The sequence below is a fragment of the Anarrhichthys ocellatus genome, unplaced genomic scaffold (assembly GCF_004355925.1).
Source record: "Anarrhichthys ocellatus isolate YVR2014 unplaced genomic scaffold, GSC_Weel_1.0 scaffold7, whole genome shotgun sequence".
NCBI classification, from domain to species: Eukaryota; Metazoa; Chordata; class Actinopteri; order Perciformes; family Anarhichadidae; genus Anarrhichthys; species Anarrhichthys ocellatus.
The window spans coordinates 3,958,753-3,979,780 of record NW_022280037.1 but is presented as its reverse complement, the minus strand read 5'-3'; the positions used below and the strand labels follow the sequence as shown (position 1 = coordinate 3,979,780).

At 43.2% G+C, this 21,028-nt stretch overlaps 2 protein-coding genes across 3 annotated transcripts in view; one reads left to right on the top strand and one right to left on the bottom strand.

The window, feature by feature from the left end:
* The window catches only part of unc79 (unc-79 homolog, NALCN channel complex subunit), a 32,181-nt gene extending 26,472 nt beyond the window's left edge, over positions 1 to 5,709 (top strand). Inside the window, 14 exon segments of the mRNA XM_031846990.1 lie at positions 54 to 166; positions 444 to 529; positions 916 to 1,089; positions 1,403 to 1,471; positions 1,561 to 1,671; positions 2,931 to 3,035; positions 3,147 to 3,224; positions 3,348 to 3,437; positions 3,569 to 3,744; positions 4,103 to 4,286; positions 4,390 to 4,593; positions 4,750 to 4,827; positions 4,921 to 4,962; positions 5,071 to 5,709. Coding sequence (XP_031702850.1) covers positions 54 to 166; positions 444 to 529; positions 916 to 1,089; positions 1,403 to 1,471; positions 1,561 to 1,671; positions 2,931 to 3,035; positions 3,147 to 3,224; positions 3,348 to 3,437; positions 3,569 to 3,744; positions 4,103 to 4,286; positions 4,390 to 4,593; positions 4,750 to 4,827; positions 4,921 to 4,962; positions 5,071 to 5,259 — 1,699 coding nt within the window. The 3' untranslated portion in view covers positions 5,260 to 5,709.
* Positions 5,710 to 6,790: 1,081 nt separating this feature from the next.
* Positions 6,791 to 20,232, bottom strand: prima1 (proline rich membrane anchor 1). Of its 2 annotated transcripts, none has more exons than XM_031847000.1 (4): positions 19,499 to 20,232; positions 18,438 to 18,579; positions 15,897 to 16,029; positions 6,791 to 10,320 (listed from the first exon to the last, which is right to left on the bottom strand). In XM_031847000.1, exons 1-4 carry the CDS (start codon positions 19,778 to 19,780, stop codon positions 10,221 to 10,223), a joined length of 657 nt encoding a protein of 218 aa, XP_031702860.1. In that variant the 5' UTR covers positions 19,781 to 20,232; the 3' UTR covers positions 6,791 to 10,220. The 2 variants fall into 2 exon arrangements, with proteins under 2 accessions (XP_031702860.1, XP_031702861.1); XM_031847001.1 differs by having other exon boundaries at positions 18,438 to 18,575; positions 19,499 to 19,590.
* Positions 20,233 to 21,028: the final 796 nt, after the last annotated feature.

Genomic DNA, 21,028 nt, shown 5'->3' with positions numbered 1-21,028 from the left:
GTGAAGTGTGATCGCATGTCCAACACAGCCTTTCTCCCTGTGATATTTTGCAGTATGTTGATCCCAGGGAATGTAGCAGGTGTAGCAAAGCAGTTCCTCCGCTGTATGTTTCACCAGCTGGCACCTAATGGCATCTTGCCCCAGCTCTTCCAGAGTAACATCAAAGGTCTGCTCATACCACTGACTACTGACTCAAAAGTCCTTCAAATGTACCTGCACTATTTCTATAGAGACTTACAGCATGTCTTAGCTGCTCATTTCTGTGTGTTTTGACCTTGTTGCACAACGTTTTATAACCTCTAGTAGATCTATATTTAAATACTTCACTTTACATATTTATTTGAATGTATCTAATTTTCCATAATGATAAGTCTAACTTAATAGTTTCCCACTGGTCTTTCTGTCACATCCATTCGATAAATTCAATCTTTCTTCTTTTGCAGATGGAAGTTTTTTGCGAACACTTGCATCTTCCCTGATAGATTTTAATGAATTGAGTTCTGTTGCTGCCCTCAACATGCTCCTCGAGGTGGGATTTTCTTTTTTCTTCATGCATTTGTGTTAAGTCATTTAACCAGCAGGAGGAGCTCTTGTCAAAGCAAAGTCTTTTGTGGTTACAGCTACATGTAACAGCATAAGCCCATCTAAAACAACAAATCATGAGGGCATTCAAGAAAACCTGCCTTCTGTATCAGTTTATTGTTACTGTTAAAGTTAAATAAATGACACAGAGAAGAACCCATTGATGCATGAGCTCATCCAAGCAATCATTTGTGCTCCAGTGTCCTAAATCCCCCACTCTCATCATGAGCATTGTGATTGATCAGGACTGAATGATCAGTTAAATGGAAATATCTACGCTTATAGAATTTCATTATATAACCCTGCTATGGTTTATGCCTCTGTGCCCTCCAGGGTTTGAACAACAAGAAGAGTCTACCAGCAGGGGGCACAATGCTGCACTGCCTGGACAACATTGCCACCTTCATGGAGGCTCTTCCCATGGACTCTCCTAGCAACTTGTGGACAACCATCTGCAACCAGTTCCAGACCTTCCTCACAAAACTGCCCTCTGTGCTTCCTCTAAAAGTATATATCGACTCTCCCGTTCACTTAGTCATGGTCTGATATGGTCTAATGTGATTATGGGCTGGAGGAAAAAGCATCTAGCAGTGCCCTTGTCAGGTTCAATAGGATAGATTTAATTGATTTGACTCTGGCAATTTTGACCTCGGAGGTCAAATTAATGTACTCTAATCAATTTATCGCTGCACACAAATCTAAAGTCCGGGAATATGGCTGCCTGTGCACCATGCAGTACATTTCAACTTTTGCATTTTAAAACCTACCGATAGTCAAGATTTTTTTCAACTGTTTTCTTGCAATATGTGTGTCTCATTAGTGCCCCATGGATTCCAGTTTGAGGATAATAATTAGTCTACTGAAAATCCCAACTACAAACGCAACCCGGGTAAGCCACCCCAGGTCAGAATTTAATTTACTGATATGTCCAAATTTGAGTAAATGTCTAACCCTCTCTCTTCTTCTTCCACACTACAGAGCCTCCTGGACTCTTTCTCCAAGCTGCTGAGTTTTGTCATCCAGTATGGCATGTTCAGCCTCTCCTACCTCGTAGAACTATGTGGACTGTGTTACAAAGCCTTCAACAAGGTACTCTTGAGTGTATTTACATGTAATCTTTCTGTGTAGGGAGAGTTTAGTATGTTGGAATGAAGCCTGTGTTAATATCCAGTGTGTATGCAGTGTTGAAAGACTTAAACCTTTTAAACTAATCTGCAGTGTTAAGAATGTTGAGCTCCTGTTCGCAGGCCTCTCACTCATCACTCTTTTGGTGCTCTACCTACTTCCCTGACTCTCCAGTCAGCCAGAAATGTGGCCATGTGTCAAAGATGATTAAGTAGGCAGTCAGCTAGTATTGATTAACATGATTAGTTGATGTGCGAGGGCTGACCGTGTGTTTCTGAGTGGCTGTCTCAGACAGAGATGGAGCCAGGGCTGTCTGCACTGTTGGGCCAGATGGATCCTCAGTCCTCCACCACTGTCAGCGCTGCATGCTTTATGTCTCCTGCAGTATTGATTTTCTACACCCGCTTTAATTCCTCACCGTATATATCCGCTTTTCAAAACCCAGAGTCACTATGAGCAATTGCTTTTGGAACCTGTCCTGTGCAGTTGCAGTTGGAGAGGAGAGGTTTCTGGGAAGCGCCGCTCAGTTATCTTTGGAGGTCAGGTTTTGAGGACACAAAGCCAGGTTCTCTAGTCCTACTAAAGTTTGTCACACCATGCATCATTTGTCACAGGCACTGCACTACACGCCAAATGCTACTGGGCCCTCTAGCTTAAGAACAGCCTATAATTTGCTATTTACCAAACGGACATGTTCCACTAACTTTTAATTATGAGAGTGCCGCGCACAGGTATGCACATTAACAAGCCACACAGTGAGAGTCGGAGGCAGCTCTGCATTCTGTAAGAGTGGAAGAGCATGTGCCTGCGCCTAACATAAGCAAACACGACTGCATAGAGAAAGAGAGAGGCAAAGTGGAAGCCAGAAGATGACAGTGTGGTTTGTAAACAGGCAGCTGGGCTTTGTGTGGAAGGGATGAACAAAGAGAGCAGCCTGTCCTCAGGGAGGGAGAAGGCAGCCTGACAGCCTCATCTGAGCTGCCTGGGACTCTGGGAGGAGAGATCTGGACTGGCCTAAATCTACTCCTCAGCTTCACTATTCTCTGTCTATTCTCTGTCTCCCGGCCTAGCCTCCCTCCCCTCTCGCTGCCTGTCCTTCCCCCTCTATTCAGGCTACAGAGTTTATGCTCTCCTCGCAGCATGAGTAAGGGAGAGTGATAATAGAAAAAGGCAGCCTTGCTGCATCAGTACATTTACTCCACTCTCTATCTCCTCGCATCCAGGAAAGAGATAAGTTCTACATGTCCCGCATTGTGGTGTTAGAGCTTCTGCAGGCTCTCAAGTTCAAGTCTCCGCTGCCTGACACAAACTTGTTACTGCTGGTCCAGGTAAAAAATATTGTTTTATGCCCTTCAGTTTACAAGAACCAAATAAATCAAAGTGTTTCATCCTGAATACAAATCTAAAACCTGCTTTATTTTTTTTGTGGAATTTCTCAGTTTGTTTGTGCAGATATTGGTACACGGCTGGCAGAATCCACCATCATCCAAAAGCACATGATCTTAACGCTGCCGGGGGTAAGACTTCATAAGATGTGTGTTTGGATCGTATTAGAATCAGCCTCATAAAACAGTGTGAAATAATGATAGTTCCACACTGGGATTCCTCCTAAAGGATAAACCGTTTTTTGTTCACCACAGTGCACAACAGCAGCCATGGAATGCATGAGACAATACATAAGTGAACTCCTGGACTTCATTGCAGATATGCACACGCTAACCAAACTAAAAGTAAGTCTTGTTCTTCGAGTGAGTGCCACAACTCTCAAAGTATTTTAGTAGTAGTAGTTTGAGTTTTTTTTTTTTCATGTTTTGCTTGTTATTCAGCCTTATCTTTTCCTGACTCATAATGTGTTACTCAGAGCCATATGAAGGCTTGCTGTCAGCCGCTGCATGAGGACACTTTCGGGGGGAACCTGAAAGTGGGCTTGGCACAAGTCGCCGCCATGGAGATCAGCAAAGGCAATCACCGTGATAACAAAGCTGTGGTCCGTTATCTTCCTTGGCTTTATCATCCGCCATCCACCATGCAACAAGGGTAAGAATGAACAAACTACAGACGTCAGCCGACCCAAATTACATGACAACATATTCCCTCACATATCTCTAGCAATATTTACCATCAATCGTCCAGGTTGTAAGATATCCGTCCATGAGGCAAAAGAAAAAACGGTTCACAGTGTTTTGGTGTGCGGGCAGAAATCTCAAAACCTGGAACAAAAATCGATATAAGTGACAAAATATGCTTGTATGTAACTTGGGTGAACACGAATGTTAGTTAGGCTAACTGATGGTGAAAGATTAAGTATAATCCTGAGAGGTATGACAGTAAAAATGAATTGAATATACTGTGGGCTGATTTGTGAAACTGAATTTCAATGTTTTTTTCTTTGAAGGCCAAAAGAATTCATCGAGTGTGTGTCCCACATTCGTCAGCTGTCCTGGCTACTCTTGGGCTCCCTGACGCACTGTGCCCTGCACCAGGGCTCCACCTCCTGCATGCCCATCCCTCTAGATGCTGGCTCCCACATCGCAGATCATTTAATAGTCATCCTCATTGGTTTCCCGGAACAGTCAAAGGTGTGGCAGAAACAAATCCCTTCAAATGTTCCCAGGTTTCGTTAATATAATCTATAACCTCCTCACTGGCCTTTTCTGTTTTGGTCTTGATCTCTGTCCCCAGACGTCGGTGCTGCACATGTGCTCTCTTTTCCACGCCTTCATGTTTGCCCAGCTGTGGACCATCTACTGCGAGCAGGGGGCCGCTGCTCCGTCCCTGCAGAACCAGAACCAGACAGAATTTTCGTCCAACGCCATCCTCACTGGCCTGGAGTTCTGGAGTCGGGTTACACCCAGCATCCTGCAGCTCATGGCTCACAATAAAGTGGTGAGTGCTCTGACAATTATTTAAGGCAGCTGAGGTAGAAGAAATGTGCATGGAAATGTGATGTGTTTGGATTGATTTCTATTCCATATGTGATGAAGAAACTGTAACTATGTTTGAGAAAATCACAGTTTTGATTGATTCATTTTTCTTTCTTAGATGGTAGAAATGGTGTGTCTTCATGTCATTAGTTTGATGGAAGCCCTGCAGGAGTGCAACTCAACCATCTTTGTCAAGGTTTGCTATAATTCTGGTATTTTGCTACATGGTTAATATATGATCACCTAAACAGATAACATAATATGTATCCATTCTCTCTCTTTCCTATAGTTAATCCCTATGTGGCTACCCATGATTCAGTCAAACCTTAAGGTAAGGCTTTAAGAAAAAACTTTGAGGCAGATTAATAAAATGCAATTTACTATTGACTCATTGTGTGATGTCTAAAACGTTGTCATCTTCCATTCCTTCCTTCATCAGCATCTGTCTGCGGGGCTGCAGTTGCGTCTCCAGGCCATCCAGAACCGTGTGAACCACCAGTGTCTGCAGGGCCAGGCAGCCGGAGCCCCTCCGTTTGCTCTGCGCAAATGGCTGCAGTGCACCCAGTTCAAGATGGCTCAGGTGGAAATCCAGTCGTCTGAGGCTGCCTCGCAATTCTACCCCATGTGACCTGCTCTGCTGTCGCCTTGGGTCCAGTCTGGGTCCTTAGACCTGCATGCATCCTTCTCTGGACGAACCCTCTGACCAAAAAAGGACTCTTCTGTAAACTGATGCTGTGGGATTCATTTGGACTGGATCATTTTCAGCATCGTTAGTGTAATACTTGTATATGTACAGTAAATCTATGCTATTTTAAAGTGCTATCACTGGAGCTAATAATTAAAGGTTTGGCAGGCTTGTGGGAGATATTTGCATCAGGTGCCTAACTGTTGTTTTCAACAGATTTGAAGAGTCTGAGAATTTCTATAGACCCATGTTAGTATTAGTGAGGGTGTGAAAGCAAATGCTTGTTGAATCTTACAGTACATACGCTCACTCTATTATATATATATATATATTCTATCACTTTTTAAGTTGCTTGGTTGCAAGCTGGATAATAAAAGTATGATTTTTTCTAAACATTGAGAACACTTTCTCATTTCATATCAATTGCCAACACATTCAAAATTCAAATGTGACATTTACTGCACTTTGATGTCCCGGCTGATGTGGAAAATGTCCAGTTTACCATAATGCAGATGGCAGAGCGATAAAGTCGGCTCTGTTGTTTTTCCTCCCGGACGAGAAACTGAACCTCAGGTGTGTCCGGGAAAATGACATGACATGCATTACTCAGCTCCCGTCTGAGATCCTTGTCAGACTGTCAGTCATGCTGCCTCTCGCCATCAGAGCTCTGATCAATCAGTGGCCAATCTGAGTCGCAGCAGCGGCTTTGTAACTCAATAAGGTGGAGCCAGACATTGGAGGTAAACAAGACTATTTTGGTTGTGCCCCCCTCCCCGCCCCAAAATGGAAAGTCCACCCCACGTCTCGATGCCCCTCTTCATTGGCAGCAGCGAAACAGATTGGCCCACGCGTATACCAAGCAAACACAATTACCTTTGGCCTAATGTGGTTTGTTGTGATTAAGCATTGTTGTGAGGTCTAACCGCATTACCACGAAGCCCTTGTCTGAGAATAACAGATGACATGACAGCAGGGCCAGAAAGGCCAACAGCACATTAATCTTTGTTTTGATCTTCACTGCTGCAAGGATTTCATTATCAAGCTTTAAAATGAATTAGATCTGATGATATAAATGTATTCTGCAAGAAGAAATTCGTTTATTGGACAAAAATAAGTCAAATTTGATTTGCATATATTTTTCAAAAATGTGCTTTTAGTCACTGCATGTGTAAGAGGACCCATGTTGAGAGGTGTATGCCAAATGAGTCACTAGTGTAATGATATCACACATTGTGACTAATGAAGACACATGCACACACTCACACACACACACACTCACACACGCTCCCCGGTGACCCCATAGCTGAATCAGGCTGCAGTGCCCCTTCTCATCAACCTCTAGTCTTGGCTCATCAAAGAGCCGCTCTCCTGCTGTGTGCCTCTGTGTGTGTGTGTGTATTAAAGTGATGCTGGATGCAGGTGTGTATGTGCATGTATTCCATCATGTGCACAGGTGTGTGTGTGTGTGTGTGTGTGTGTTTGTATTTAATCAAGTCCCCCTTGCTCTGGGCTTGCGTCTGTCAGCCACTGCCACCGTTGTGATCGTTTGAACTCGCAGCCCTTTACGAAAGAACCTCTCTCATTAGCAGCAGCTTATGTAATCAGTGTCCCACAGGTATCCAGCTTTCCCCGCCCCTGCCTGCTGCCTCCTGGAGGACCATATGGAAGCGCTGACCTGATGAGCAGGCAGCTGGAGGTAGTGAGGGTAATTAAAGATGACCAAAGGCCTCTCGGGCAGAGAGGGTGTGAGTGGGTCCTCAAAGATTGTGAAGGTCAGCTTTGAAAGGACTTTTCAGCTCTCATACACACAGACTTGCATGCACCAGCGTGGTGTATTACCAGGTGTGTGCATTGGTGACATTTCTTGATTAAAGAGCAAGTTGAGCGAGGTAGTCTCATACAGGGTGCAGCACTATTTTTTGTCCGGAACCAATTTTTAAGAACCCACATTGAAAAGAACCTGTGTATCAGCGCCCTTTTGCTCTGTGGAAATACCTTCTGAGAGGCTCAGAAAACTTGTCCCCCCGCCTAGTGCTGTCACATTGCTTTTATTACAGTGAAATCCACAGCGCCCTGGCTGGACAATGCATGAATGTTTAAATTGCTCAGACTGTCCATTGCCATTACCATCAAGTGGCACATCCAAAGCAGGGCAGGCAAAGCACTCTATGGTCCCTCATTCACATTATAATTCATTGACATTCCTCTTCAGTGCTCCTGTGCATCAGCCTGTATTGCACAGGTTTGTCCCCCTTGTTTGTTTCACATCATTAACTACAGTTAATGTATAATGTAAAAATTAAAATAGAAATAGAAAAATGTCTATATGATTGAATTTAAGACAATTTCACAGAAGTGTTTTTGAATCTACTTCCTTCTTTTAGCTTTCTTCTAAACCCCAATTTCATTCTTGCTTGAGCAGCAGAAATTCCCTCACACACATCCACGAGGTTTTGTCACGTGATTATTTATCGAGCCCAGAGCGAGCACAATATGCAACGTATAAGTTTTCTTGTTTGCGTCATTAAGGCCCATGGAGAGCAATATGCTTGATAATTGCAGTTCATTAAAGATGCACTGTGTGAGACAGACTGAGAGCATGTCCTCCACTGTGGGGGGCCCAGGAGACACGGCCAGCACATCTCTCCGCCCAAGACATGAACGGCACAACACAGCACATTGCAGACAGGATGGGCAGGGGCATAATATAACAAGCTCACTTGTATCACCTTGGCCACACACAGTCCAGTTTGTCTGCCATAACATAACAACAGATTTATGTCATATGCCTCTTTAAACACAATAGGCTGTGGGTCTCTTGTTATGTACAGTTTTATTTACAACTGAAAAGCTCAAATTAAATCAACTTATGCACATCTTTCGGTTTGGTATAATGCATAAATTGTGTATGTACTATTGATTGCCATATATACATGAATGGCTTGCTCCAGCAACATGACAACATTGACATAATTCTAAATGGTAGCACATTGTTTAAGTTTTACTATGTATTAACATATGTTCTGTTACACTGTACATTAATTAACAGTCCAGAAGGCAGATATTCAAATATCAATATTTACATTCATGCATCCTTCATTTCTCTCATATAGGTACATGGTGGGGTATACTGTTAGCTAATATCTGTGCATGTTTCAATACAAGCATGTGTTTTTCCAAATTTCCACAGTTTAGCCAATATCTATACTTAACTGACAGCCACAGAGTACAGCCCACTCTCACTGAGTACACTCATCTGCAAGCACACTCACAGACAAACAGACAGACAGACAGACAGACAGACACACACACAGTCAGTCACTTACACTCACTCTCTCTCACACACACACACACACACACACACACACACAAATGCACAGACACACACAGCTTTAATGTATAAAAGCAGAGCAGCGTTGAGTGATGCTCCAGTTCAGCTCAGTTGTGTTTTTCCAGCAGGGATGTGGAGGATGCCTGTGACAGCACAGACACAGAGACACACACACATCCCTGCTGAGGCCATCCTCTGTGCAACCTGATCTCTGGCTATTGGCTAAGTCTCCTGTCTCTCACCAGTCACAAGGTCAGGCCTGGGCTCATGTCCCCAGTTTCTATAGCGATGGGCTAAGCCCTTCTTGACAGATAGAAAAATGAAGATTGTCAAATCCAAACAAAGCATGACTGAAGGCATCTAACTGACCCCAAGACTCTGAAACAACAAGATTGAACCAAAAGGCTTGAGATAGCAGGTTTAAGTTGTAGGGGAGGCAAAAACGGGGACTGGATTATGATGCAGCACATTAATAATGTTTGGAAAACACACATTCACATAACATCGTAGAGACCCCTGATGTTTTAGCAGAAGTCTCAGGGAAACAGAGAAAAGCATATCAAACACCCAGAGACAAAACAACTGATACCAAAACGCAAGCGTGTTTTCTGCATCAGTGTCTCAACAAACTGACAGCAGGCTTAAAGCATCGGAGCGTCACAAATGGATCATACGGTTTATAAATGATTCACTTAAAAAACATAGCTATTAAGAAATAAAATTAGTTCATCAAGATTTGTAAAGATGTGAGTAACTTACAAGACAGTTTATTTTTTCTTTTAAGTAGAAAAATAAATTCAAAGGTAGATAAATAAGTAAAGAAATTGAGCAAATAATTCAATGAATGACTGAAGTATATTACATTGAGCCTAAGTCTTCGGTGGCATTTTTGGCATGGTAAAATAACCAGTATGTCCCATGTTGATGTCGTTGCTCCTCTTTTTTTTTTTCATATGGATTTCTTTAAATTGCATAGTCAAATGAATCCACACCTCAGAGCCGACAGGAACATAATGCCTCTCGCAAAGCATCTGTCTCAAAAATGCAGAACAAAAGATGGACAGTGTGGGGATTGGAATATAAAAAATGTTGCATTCTCTGTAAAAACTGCATGCACGTTATTTATTTTGTATGATGGGCTTGTCCTGTCTGCTGTATCGTCTGTTGTTCCATTGCAGATGTCAACAGTGTGTGAGGTCTGGATCTGCAGGCAGACTGACAGACGGTCCCTCTCCAGCCAGCAGCCAACCAGCCTGTCAGCAACACTTGCTGTTACTAAGAGCATAATGTTCAGCCTGCTGTGCCACTTTCGACACCATGGGGGTTTGTGGATTTCTGTCTCCGTCCTTTCTGGCTTCCTTTTTTTTTTTACCTTCCATCTTTTGCAGCTCCTCTTGAGCTGAATGGTGTCTTCGGTCCAGGCAACATGCCAAGCAAAGAGGGAAGGTTTACCTATTTGCAAACCTTGGATAAAAACCCTGTTGCATTCTGGGTGAGAAGGGATTGTTGTATTTGGGGTTACGGTGAGAGACGGTAATGGTGATGTCACTTCTTACGTCCACCAGGAGACAGTCTATACCACAGTGTTGTTCGTACCCATGGCCTTCTTCTTACGGATGCTCATGGCATATTCCCCACGACTTGTCCCGTTCTCTTCTTTTCGTAGTGGTTTCCTGCGAATAAATATTTTCATAAAGTAAAGTCAAATTCCTTGACAAGAGATTTACATTTGTCTTCATTAAACAGAGTTTATAGACTGTTAACCTTCTGGCTGCTCTAGATGGACTCGCTGGTCTCAGCGATCCTTTCTAATAAGTTCAATGTTCAAAGGTCACTTTTGCAAGGAGCCGGGGAAAAGACACATTGCAACACAAGGGATATGGCAATTACCTTCTCTGACTGGCAGACACAATCTTCACTCGAAGTAATGAGTATGTGTGTGGATTTTAAAAAAAAAGGAATACCATCAATACATAACCTCCTCTTGAGCTGTAGTACTCTATCCTTTCTATGAGGACGTTCTGGTGCAAAATAAAGCTGCAACACATGATCCCCTTGCTGCTACTGGCCTGTGAAGAGCAGCATCATTCAATGCAGCCCTTTTCATGCACTCCTCAGTGCCTTTGTGGTTATTATATTTGTCCAGTGTACTGTGGCTTCTGCACCGACCCCCTCAGCTGCTCTCTCCTGCTTGGGCTTATGTAACCCGGAGACAGATCTGAATACAGTTAGTACAGTCATTGTTCCACTCAACACTGTACTATGCCTTCATTGCCACAGAGGACCCTTGAGCGACATCTTACCGCAGTGTCTCCTCTCCCCTTCTCTCCTCTGAAAGCCCTGGCTGGCCAGTCCAACTTTGACAAACAGTCATTCCCAGTCCAGTCTTTTTCCCTTGTCGGCCATCATGCAACGGGGGGAATCCTTACAGGATGAAATGAGCTCATACTCGACATAATGCAATCAAATCTAACAACCCTGCAAGAAAAACTATGTTTGCTAAGTTTGTAATGAGAGAAAGTCAAAGAGACTATGTTACTTTTGAAAAAAATAAATAACGCAATCTTCCTCTCTCAAATGAAAAGTTGAATAAACATAAACAATAAAATTCACTGTCGCTCATTTCAATACACTCACAGGTTTTTGCTGTTTCAGCTCTTTCTGGTCTGATATGACTAGTAGCTTATGTTAGCTAACTTTGTATATATGTGTAACTGAAATTACTGAGTTAGTACTCTTTAGCACTTCTGTAAACAACATTTTAACATGTTGCCATTATGCCCTTTTACTATGATTGCCACTTAAATACAAAATACATAGACTATCTTTCAGACAGCTTGTTGTGCTGCTGTATTACGATATTAAGTTATATTCTCTCTGATATTATATCCATGGACTCAAAACTTTACCACTGAGTTGAGTCAATACCTTTGACAAGACCTCAGTAAAAATGCACCATGCATCGTGAGCTGCTTCATAATTGCAGCATTTATTGTGCTTCACTTTGGATTGTATTAAAGTTCTTGCCCCCATGTGTATTCACAAAACGACAGCTGAAGTAATGTCTTTCAATTTCCATTATGTCAAATGTGTTTTGGTGACATTTCCTGGAGGATATAATACAATTGATAGTCTAGTCAATGTGTATTTTTCATGCATATGCTAAATTTGCTCATTTCCTCGGCTGTCAACTGAATTTGTCTACTTTCTTTTTTCGTTGCTCCCTTAAACATTAGCCAATCTGATTCTGCCACACCTGTTATTCAACCATCTTGTTGCTGTCAGGTTTTAAAACCGTTCCTGTCTTGGCTGTTTTTCAGCTGTCATTTCAGCGCTGTGAACCACGTCAACCCCTCCACCTCCACATACTTTCATCTGTCAAAAAAGTCACTGTCAGAGTCTTCACCAGGCTTTAAAGCTTTCGACTAAAAAAGACATCACAATGGGGTCTACATAATAAACACTCGCAATATGCCTCCTCTGTCATTTTTAGCTATGGTAGCAACATGGCTCTAAGGATGGCATTTACAATCTGTCTGTCAGTCTACAACTTTGGTCCAGACTGAAATATATCAACAACTGATGAAACTTTGCAGACATTCATGGTCCCCAGAGGATGACTCCTACTGACTGATCCCCTGACTTTTCCTCTTGTGCCACCATTTGTTTGTTGTTTTTAATGAAATACGATTGGATGGATTGCCATGGAATTTGGCGCCGACCTTCATGTTCACCTCAGGATGAATTGCAATAACTTATTTATTTATTTATTATGAATGACCAATAAAATACCTGCAAAACTAATGACATTGCCACTGACTGTACTTTGCTGTCCTTACACCTGCTTAACATCAGAACAAAGGCTGTATATAAGAAAACATCAGAGTTAGCCTTGCCACAGTGAGCATGTTAGCTTTAGCTCAAACCACGGTTGTCTCTAAGTAAGGCCTCACAGAGCTGCTAGCATGTCTGTAGACTCTTCGTCTCGTTATAAAGTTATCAAAAGGTATGAATGTTATATAAATAATAAAAGCTCTTACTTTTATTTGACGCTTAACTTTGTACATTGAGCTTTCTTTTCTCTTATAAAGTCTCAGATTGATTATGATATTCGTTGTTATATTCATTTGGTTATGAATAACTGTTGAACGACAAACAATGAACGACAGATCTTTTGTGAACATCACACACTGCATTTTGTCCATAGTTGTTGGGGTTGTTTTGGGGATGCAAGCAAGTGGCTCTTGAACAAAGTTATACACAAAATGTGAGGCAATGACTAAGACTTCCTGTGGGACTCTGTCAGCTGGGAGGCGTCATATGTCTCAGGACACAAGGGATCCATGCCGGCCATGTAGGACAGATTCTGCTTGCTGTGTCCCTTGTGGGACCCAGGGAAAGACTCAAAATAGAAACTGTCCAGCCCCAGGGTGGAAACACATTGTGCTGCGGGGGAGAAGATTGGCTGATGCAGCTACAGCTAGGGGAGTTGGGATAGACCAAAGTGTTCTCCAAGGGACAGACGGCAGGGTTTACAGCCAGTCTGGGAATTCTTCTACTTGGAACAAAAAGTTAGCAGGGTTGATTTCGTTTGTCGTTATGCAACATTCTTGCAGCTAACTAATTATTTTAATTTTAAATTTTTTTGACGGATCAGTTATTTATCTGTTATGTTGTAAAAAGGCCGTCTGACACTGTTGATCTATAGCCTGCTGGAAGGTGCTTCGGCCCTGTTTATTTCTCCCAGGACGTAATCTCTGCTCAGACTGACCATGTCGCCTTTGGCCACCACACAGGGCAGAGCAATGGGGCCTCAAACCGACCTCTACCCAGGCCTTCAATAATAGATGCCATGCTGTTGACACATGGCAGGTGGCAACACAACATTTCACAGGTTAGATGAATATTTCATATCAAAGCTGTGCAATCACAGTGCACATTCCTGTTTGAAGTTTGGGGAATGGATCATGGTGAAATTGGGACATGTGTTGAGCTGTTTACAATTACTCCAGCCATCTGGAAATTAGAGTAACATGCTATGGTTCAAAGACAACACATTAACAAACAGACTGTAAAAATCTGTCACCGGTTTTGATGGTGCTGGTATAGTCATTTTGAAAATAAAACAGAGATTAATTATGTATTAGTAAATATTGGATTTTAAACAACTTTGCCTGACAAGTAGTTTCCTTTTATTGTATCTCTGGCTGAGCATTTTGGATATACTTTATTGCCCTTGGACAGGAGCAGCTGTGATGTATTATCTGTCTTTGGACAAGCCTCCCAGAGCGGTAAATGATTGGAAAAAGCATCTAGCTTCATTAGTCAGTTGGTTTGAGTTTTGTTTGTTTTGGCTTCTTGGATGGCTGACAGCCTGGACTGCAGCATCATGTCTTTTGCTTCGGATGGCACAGCAACACTGAAATGCAGCGTGTGTCTGAATCCTCTTCTCTGTGCTTGCACACACCAGCATCCCTGGTGCTGTGGACTCTGAATAGAATTGTATGGAAGTGTTTTTCCTTTCCAGCCCCTTTGCTTCTGACACATGACTGGCAGACAAAGATTATAAAAAATAACAAAAGGCCAGGAGGGCTGGGACCCGCAGAGCTAGCTCCTCTGCTGTCTGTGGTGCTCAGGCCTTGGCCCTCGGCCAGCTGATCTTCATTGGGAAAGCCCGGAGCACTGAGGGGCTGGAAGGGCTATATATAACTGGCTGTGTTATTCTCACTGACAAACCCTGTCTCACACTGTTATTGACTAAGAAGCTCAATTACTGCCTTTGCTTGCTTTCGTAGACAACATTTTTTCTGTCCTTTTCGCTGTGTTGTTTCCTCATCCTTCTACTCAGGAGCGATGGACGATTAGAGCAGCTGTGATAAATGTTAAGGAACCACATTTTTTTCCCCTGGACGGCTCTCCTATTGGCTGGTGACTAATGAATGTCAAATGAGGCCAGTCTGGCTGGATGGACCTGTGTATTTTTCCCTTCTCATTCAGAGTGGAGGGCAGCTTGGCGTGGCACACGGTCTGCAGTCTAGAGCCCACAGAGCTTCAGGACACGACCTGCTTGCATGTATAAAAGATGTAGCCTGCGACTGAATGACTGCGCAAATTAATTCATAAATAATGACTTGGGTTTGGGGCTGGAGCCCGTATTGCAACAACACTTTCTTACCACTGCTGCATTAAAAAAGGTGCCCCTTGGCTACACAGGGGGCTGGAGAATTGCCATAATGAATTTCTGAGCCAACCACCCATTACTTCCGCTGCCTGACTTTGCCTATTTGTTGTTTAAAGAAAGGAGAAATAGAGCTCGAATGAGGAAAGCCATGTCTGGCATGCAGGGTTAATGTAATTCCATAAATATAATAAGGTATGATACTAAATCAATTTAAATACACATAAATAAAACACAGAAGAAGCTCCCTGATTTAGCACACACATCTGTGGCTACTCTCACATGGGTGTGTGAGAGTCAGTGTTTATGCCATATTTTATAGAGTGTGTAAATATGCCAAGATGATGTATATGTAAAGATGTTGTGAGTATATGGATGGGTGCACACAAATCACCGCCTCCGCATGCCTCTCTGTGCACGTGTGCTGCTTTGCACGATGTGTATGCGTGTGGTTGTTAAATGTCTGCGAACATTAACATGGATGTCAGAGTGCATGTGTGACACCGTGCTGCCTGAATGTCACACAGAGAATTGGGTCTGGGTTGTGCTGCAGGCTAAAATCTCACGCAGCCTTTTCTCTAATAAGCCAAATGGGGGTAACAGTTCCCGCAGCAATAGCGGCGTCTTGGGATTCCTCTGCTCGCCTCTTGCTTTCACTTTCATGAATCCAGCTGCCGCTTTAGGAAGCTTTAGACACTTGTGCAAATTAAAATCAACACAGCATTGTATGGTCGGGTCATTATGCACTTCAATAAATTAATTTATAGGATGTTTCTTGGTGACTCAGTGTAGTGGATCTTTCTCAGTGACATTTATAACCCATTCCATTATCTAACCTCTGACCTCAGTGTGACCCAGCAGGGTGATAACGGAGCCGCCGTTGCTTCACACATAAAGGCAAAAGAGATGGTACGGTCTCCCATGGGTCAAATTACATATGACATATTGAGCAGCCTGTCTGTGACAGTTCCTATTTCAATTTGTCATCGCCTAAGAATATTTCAGAGATACGTGCGAATAAGATCTAACTGGAATACTACAAGAACAAACAAGAGTAAAGTCACATCCAACCTCTTGATGGCCTTGTAGCAGATGATGATGGCTGAGAGCAGGAAGACAACTGAGGCACAGCCCACCGTTCCAAGCACTACAATGTCCATCTCCATCCACCACGGCCTCAACAACGGCACCTCGGGCACCGCCACTGAGAAAAAAACGAGAAGAAGACGGGACAGGAGGAAAGAAATTTGGATACAGAAGTAGAGAATGAGTAGAACGTATTTAACTAAATAAATCAGATTTTTTTCATTTATTACAGTGCTCATCCCTTTGGACACAAAACTAACTTGAGTTATTAGTTCCTTGGTGGTTGTATCATACGACATGATAACACAGCAGCATGAAAGTGATTTTCTTCCCTGTCCTGAGTTGGGAAGTAGCTGTGTCCTCGCCTGTTCTGTAGGTCTTAGGTTCAACGTTCAAAGATATCCAACCCGACACAATGAATCATTTAAGGTCCCGTCAGTCTTCCTTACACCAGCACTCTTGTCCACACCAATTACTGTTGCAGGAACCTCCTGCTCTTTCCACATTAGATCTGTGGTGTAAGACCACTCACCAGGAATGTTATATAACATTGTGTGCATCAGCAACTTTGTGTCTGTAATGCAGAACTTATCTCTTCTCTTTCTGCAGCATTTGATGCTGTACCAGCATCTATTAATCAGTTTAGTCATGTGCATATCCATCTATCCATCTATCTATCTATCTCTCCATTCATCCATCTGTGAATGCTGGTTTGTTCCAGTTTTGTGCGCCTGAGAAAATACACTGTGCTGTATATATCTTAAACTCAAAGCTCCTGCGTTTACAGTTATTTTGTTATGAATGAGAGGAAGGGTTTACACCATAGCAACAAATACTCCTTAGTAATGCTGTGGACTATTTTCCAACACGGCACATTTCTACGGAGCAAATACCAAGACATGGCTCTCCCCGGTACAGCAGACCACGTCATAAGTCACTATGAATTTAAAAGCTCCTCTCAGCCAAACTTCCATTTTAATCCTGCGTTTTTGTCAACGGCTGTAGGATTTAATTCAGTCAGTGGTAAGAATGTACTTCATTGTGATAAAGCACACTCCTTTGAAAGACTTTGGAAACCATTTTTAGCACATACAGACTTACCTAACAGTGCCAATTTTCCTCCCTTTTTTATAGACTTTTAGCAGATAGATAAGGTCTCAGACATTGTCCCAGATTTTCATGTTAGCTATGCATATTCATTGCATTTTATAGACTACAGTTTAAAGCAAAATTTCAGCTCTAATCGTTTTGCAAATTGGGCTACTGAAGGAATATGAAGATAATTATGCGCCTGTATGGATTAAATTGAGAACTGAAGAAAAAAAACGTCCTTAAAATGAATTATTCATGGCGTCTCCACCCTCTGCAAACATTTCTGTGTAAAGTTGAAAAGGAATAAAAATTGGCCTGCTTATCATGTTTATCGTGACACACTACTGTTTATGGATGAGTTCAGAACTCCACTCATGCGTTGGCTGTAATTGGGCATTCAAACCCCCACCTCAGCTTACAGTCAGATGGTCCTGACAGCATGCAGTGCCCAACATTTACAGAATAACTCTCGATAGGTAGCTCCTACAGTGAGGAAATAAGGTCCATTTAAATTGACCAGACAGAAAGAAATCATTGGAAGTGATTGATTAAAACCTTTACACTGCTGCCTGTTGAGACTTTAATGATTTAGTGCTCCTCCCTACTCATAATATTAAGGGCTAAGTGTGAGTGATTCTAAAGAGTCACAGTAATAGCTCAGAACGGCTGCATCATCAGAAACACCTGTCTCATATTTCAGTGCACTGTTCATTAAGGTGCTTGAGACTACATACAAATCATATCAACTTTCAGCGAGCAGGCTGGTGAAATATGTTTGCCTATCTGTCAATGGATTTACCATCTCAGAGGGAGTGTCGGAGGAAAAACTGCTGCAACAGGCAGCAGATCAGATATACACGCTTGTTGTATACAAGCACTAACACACAAAACACTGACACACACACCCTGATTGCCGCCAGCTCAACTTCAAAACAAAGCTAAAACTACTGGGCTGCTTCATTAGCTCCTTATCTCTATCACATTAAAGCTAATTTAATTAACTTATCTGTATTTTAATCAGGGGTCCTCCGGGGGAAACCCTACCACTGAACCATTGAGCTTGGCAGCCCAGCAGGCATAGATTTCACAAGCAGCTGGGTACTCCCCAAGGTCAGACCCGGCATAAATTAGTCCTGTGTTCAGCTGTCAACATCCTGCTGGCTCTATCACACGCACAGACGCACTCTTGCAAAACAGTGCCCATGCACGGCCTCTCACACAGTAATCTCAGGGGGTTGATAGTACATTTTTCTTTTGAGCATTAAAAAAACACTCCACGTCAAAACAGTTTATTCAGACTAGCCAGTTGCTTGACACCTGCGTTTGGCTGGGAATGAGATCCAACTGTGGAGCGAGAGCAAACTGAGAGAGTGAGACAGACAGACTTGAAGCGAGGCAGGTGAGAAACCTGGGAGTGTGAGCTGGGAGTCTTACCTGTGGTGCCCAGTAGCCGTGGGGGAGGCGGTGGAGGCGGTGGAGGAGGAAGGGGAGGGTATCTTCTACAGTGGCATGCCAGCTGGCACTGTTCGCTAACTTTCTCCGCCACAGTCCGTGAGCATGACCTCTGGAGTTCTCCCTTATGGTGAAGGAGAGAGAGAGAGAGAGAGAGAGAGAGAGAGAGAGAGAGAGAGAGAGAGAGAGAGAGAGAGAGACATTGAAATGACTGATGCACTGTCCTTCAGTGCATTACTCACAAGTGCCATCAGCACAACACTGTGCAGCACAAATGGAGATGCTTGAACACACAGCAGCCTCTTAGTTAGCAGCACCGTGGATATCCTCTCAGCATTCTTTTCGTAATCGCAGCTCCAGTGTTGTTGTCACCGGGGCTGCTGTGTATGTAGTACATGCAGAATAGTATCACGTCTATGGCTGCAGCCCGCTCCCTGTAAGAAACCACCCACCAACAGAGTGGGCAGCAGGCTGCCCCGAGGAGTGTGCGTGGGTGGACTTGGAAACTCAAGCAGATCACATTACACATGAACCCTGGCAACACTGCGTGCGTGTGAACAGCTCACCACTATCTGTAGGCAGCAGCACAGGGCAGAGGTTAGCATACTCATCACCAACATATGCCTGCTGCAGGGATCCTGGTGGGATAACTGAATGTTGTTATTATAAAAACACAGTTGGCCACTCCATGTTACCACTACTAGAGAGCTGAGTGTGTGTGTGTGTGTGTGTGTGTGTGTGTGTGTGTGTGTGTGTGTGTGTGTGTGCAAAGCTATATTTCTCATGCCTAACTAAAAACTCTACATATGCATGCCAGTCAGTATTTCTGAAACACAAGTGTACCCTGGACTTGTGATCCCAACATCTGGTAAAAACACACTAAGCAATGCTTTGCATATTAATTGTGACATAATGAGTGCATAAGTTACTTGAAAACAGTTTCACCGTTTTTTTATCCTTCGGAAAATCAAACTCCTGTTACATTAGTGCAACATCTTCTCATGCGTAAATTGACAAGTGGCGCCCATGAACACAATCCTTACCTGGCATGAGAGTAAAAACAGTGAGAGAAGGCAATGACCGAAGAAAAAAGGCCAAAAACTTAAAGTAAATGGCATTAGATCTTGGACCAGCATTCCTCTTGCGCTGTTCTCGAAGATACTAGGCAGCGATTCCAACAAACGAATGCAGGATACATAAGCTTGAACTGTTTGGGAAATAACCATCCACCTTGTCCAGTTCAGCGGCGATATCTGTGACAAGCGTCTCCAGAAATAGTTTATGCCACAATCATTTTCCTCTTGAGATCCCGTTGTTGATAGCATAGGACAGGCGAGCCGGTGGAGTGAGTAGCAATTCTCGATAATTCACATCTCGAAAGTAGTTTTTTTTCTTATTGGCACTCAGATAGCGACCTGAATCACGCCGCTACTCCGTGCAATGTGAGGGCGGTGGATGGCCCGTACCTTACATCCCTCCTCGGTTGCAAGCATGAGTGCAAATGGGCCACTCAAGCCATCGAAGTTGAAGAGAGAAAAAAAAACGAACAGAGAGAGATCCTCAGTAATATCGTGCGGCAGGATTCCTCACAATAGGATCACACATCCCCTCAAGTTATCTAGGCTGAAGACTGTATGGGCGAGTCCGGAGGGCAGAGCCGAGGGTTAAACTGATGCATCCCCCTCTGTGCCAAAATACAGCGGGCTGTTTTATACGGGAGCATCACCACCGCGCACTTGATGCAGCGCTCACATCAGCTCATCCTGACAGTGTGCTCAAACAAATTCACCCTCCGCTTCTCAAAAAGTCCCCCCCTCCTCCTGCCCCCCCCCACCCCAAAAAAAAAAAAAACACACACGGAAGGTGGTAACGTAGGCGTCGTTAATGTCAGCGGTTTGTTTGTGTTTTTGTTTGCTTGTTTATATCTGTGTTATTTTTTTTATAGTGGCCCAGGCAGAAAGTGTAGCCCTCAATGCGTGGAGGCGAGTCCGTAAGGATGACGCGTACTAGACCGAATTAAAGTGAAGTGGAGAGAGAGAGAGAGAGAGGGAGAGAGCGAGAGAGAGAGAGAGAGAGAGAGAGAGAGAGAGAGAGAGAGAGAGAGAGGGAGAGAGCGAGACGCCTACCTACTGAAAACACTGCCGTACCCATGTTTGATGTGCTGTGTGCCTGCTAGAGCACTCTGTGGTCCACTTTCCCAAAGTAGGCTGAGATAGGCTAAACAATACTGATGTAACCTGGCATTTACTGCTAAAGCTCAACTGCAAAGACATCTTTAAGATATTTATTATATGTTTATTTATAAAAAACGGGCTGCTTTTGACTTTTTTTTTGCCACCATATTGATTTATTTTACAAGAGGTGATGCTATAGGCCAGAGTGCAAAGAATCAGTATAGTTTTTTTAAGAGCAGAGTTGCATAATATTGTTGGTGGTCTTCACAAGGCACAGTTATGAAATTACCCCACAGCCCCTAGCCGTGGTACCAGAGAGCCAACGTGACATTCACAGTTTACTGAATTTACTTAAACAGATAACTGTCAGTGGGAATAAAACCTTGATGCTCATCTTAG

Bases quoted from the DNA above. Each gene is read 5' to 3' on its own strand.
- prima1 (XM_031847000.1), bottom strand. From the start codon at position 19,780: ATGCTATCAACAACGGGATCTCAAGAGGAAAATGATTGTGGCATAAAC. The intron at 18,580-19,498 runs GTAAGGATTGTG...CTTCACCATAAG, and splicing joins TGTTTTTACTCTCATGCCAG to GGAGAACTCCAGAGGTCATG. The intron at 10,321-15,896 runs GTTGGATGTGAC...ATTTATTCGCAG, and splicing joins TGCTACAAGGCCATCAAGAG to GAAACCACTACGAAAAGAAG.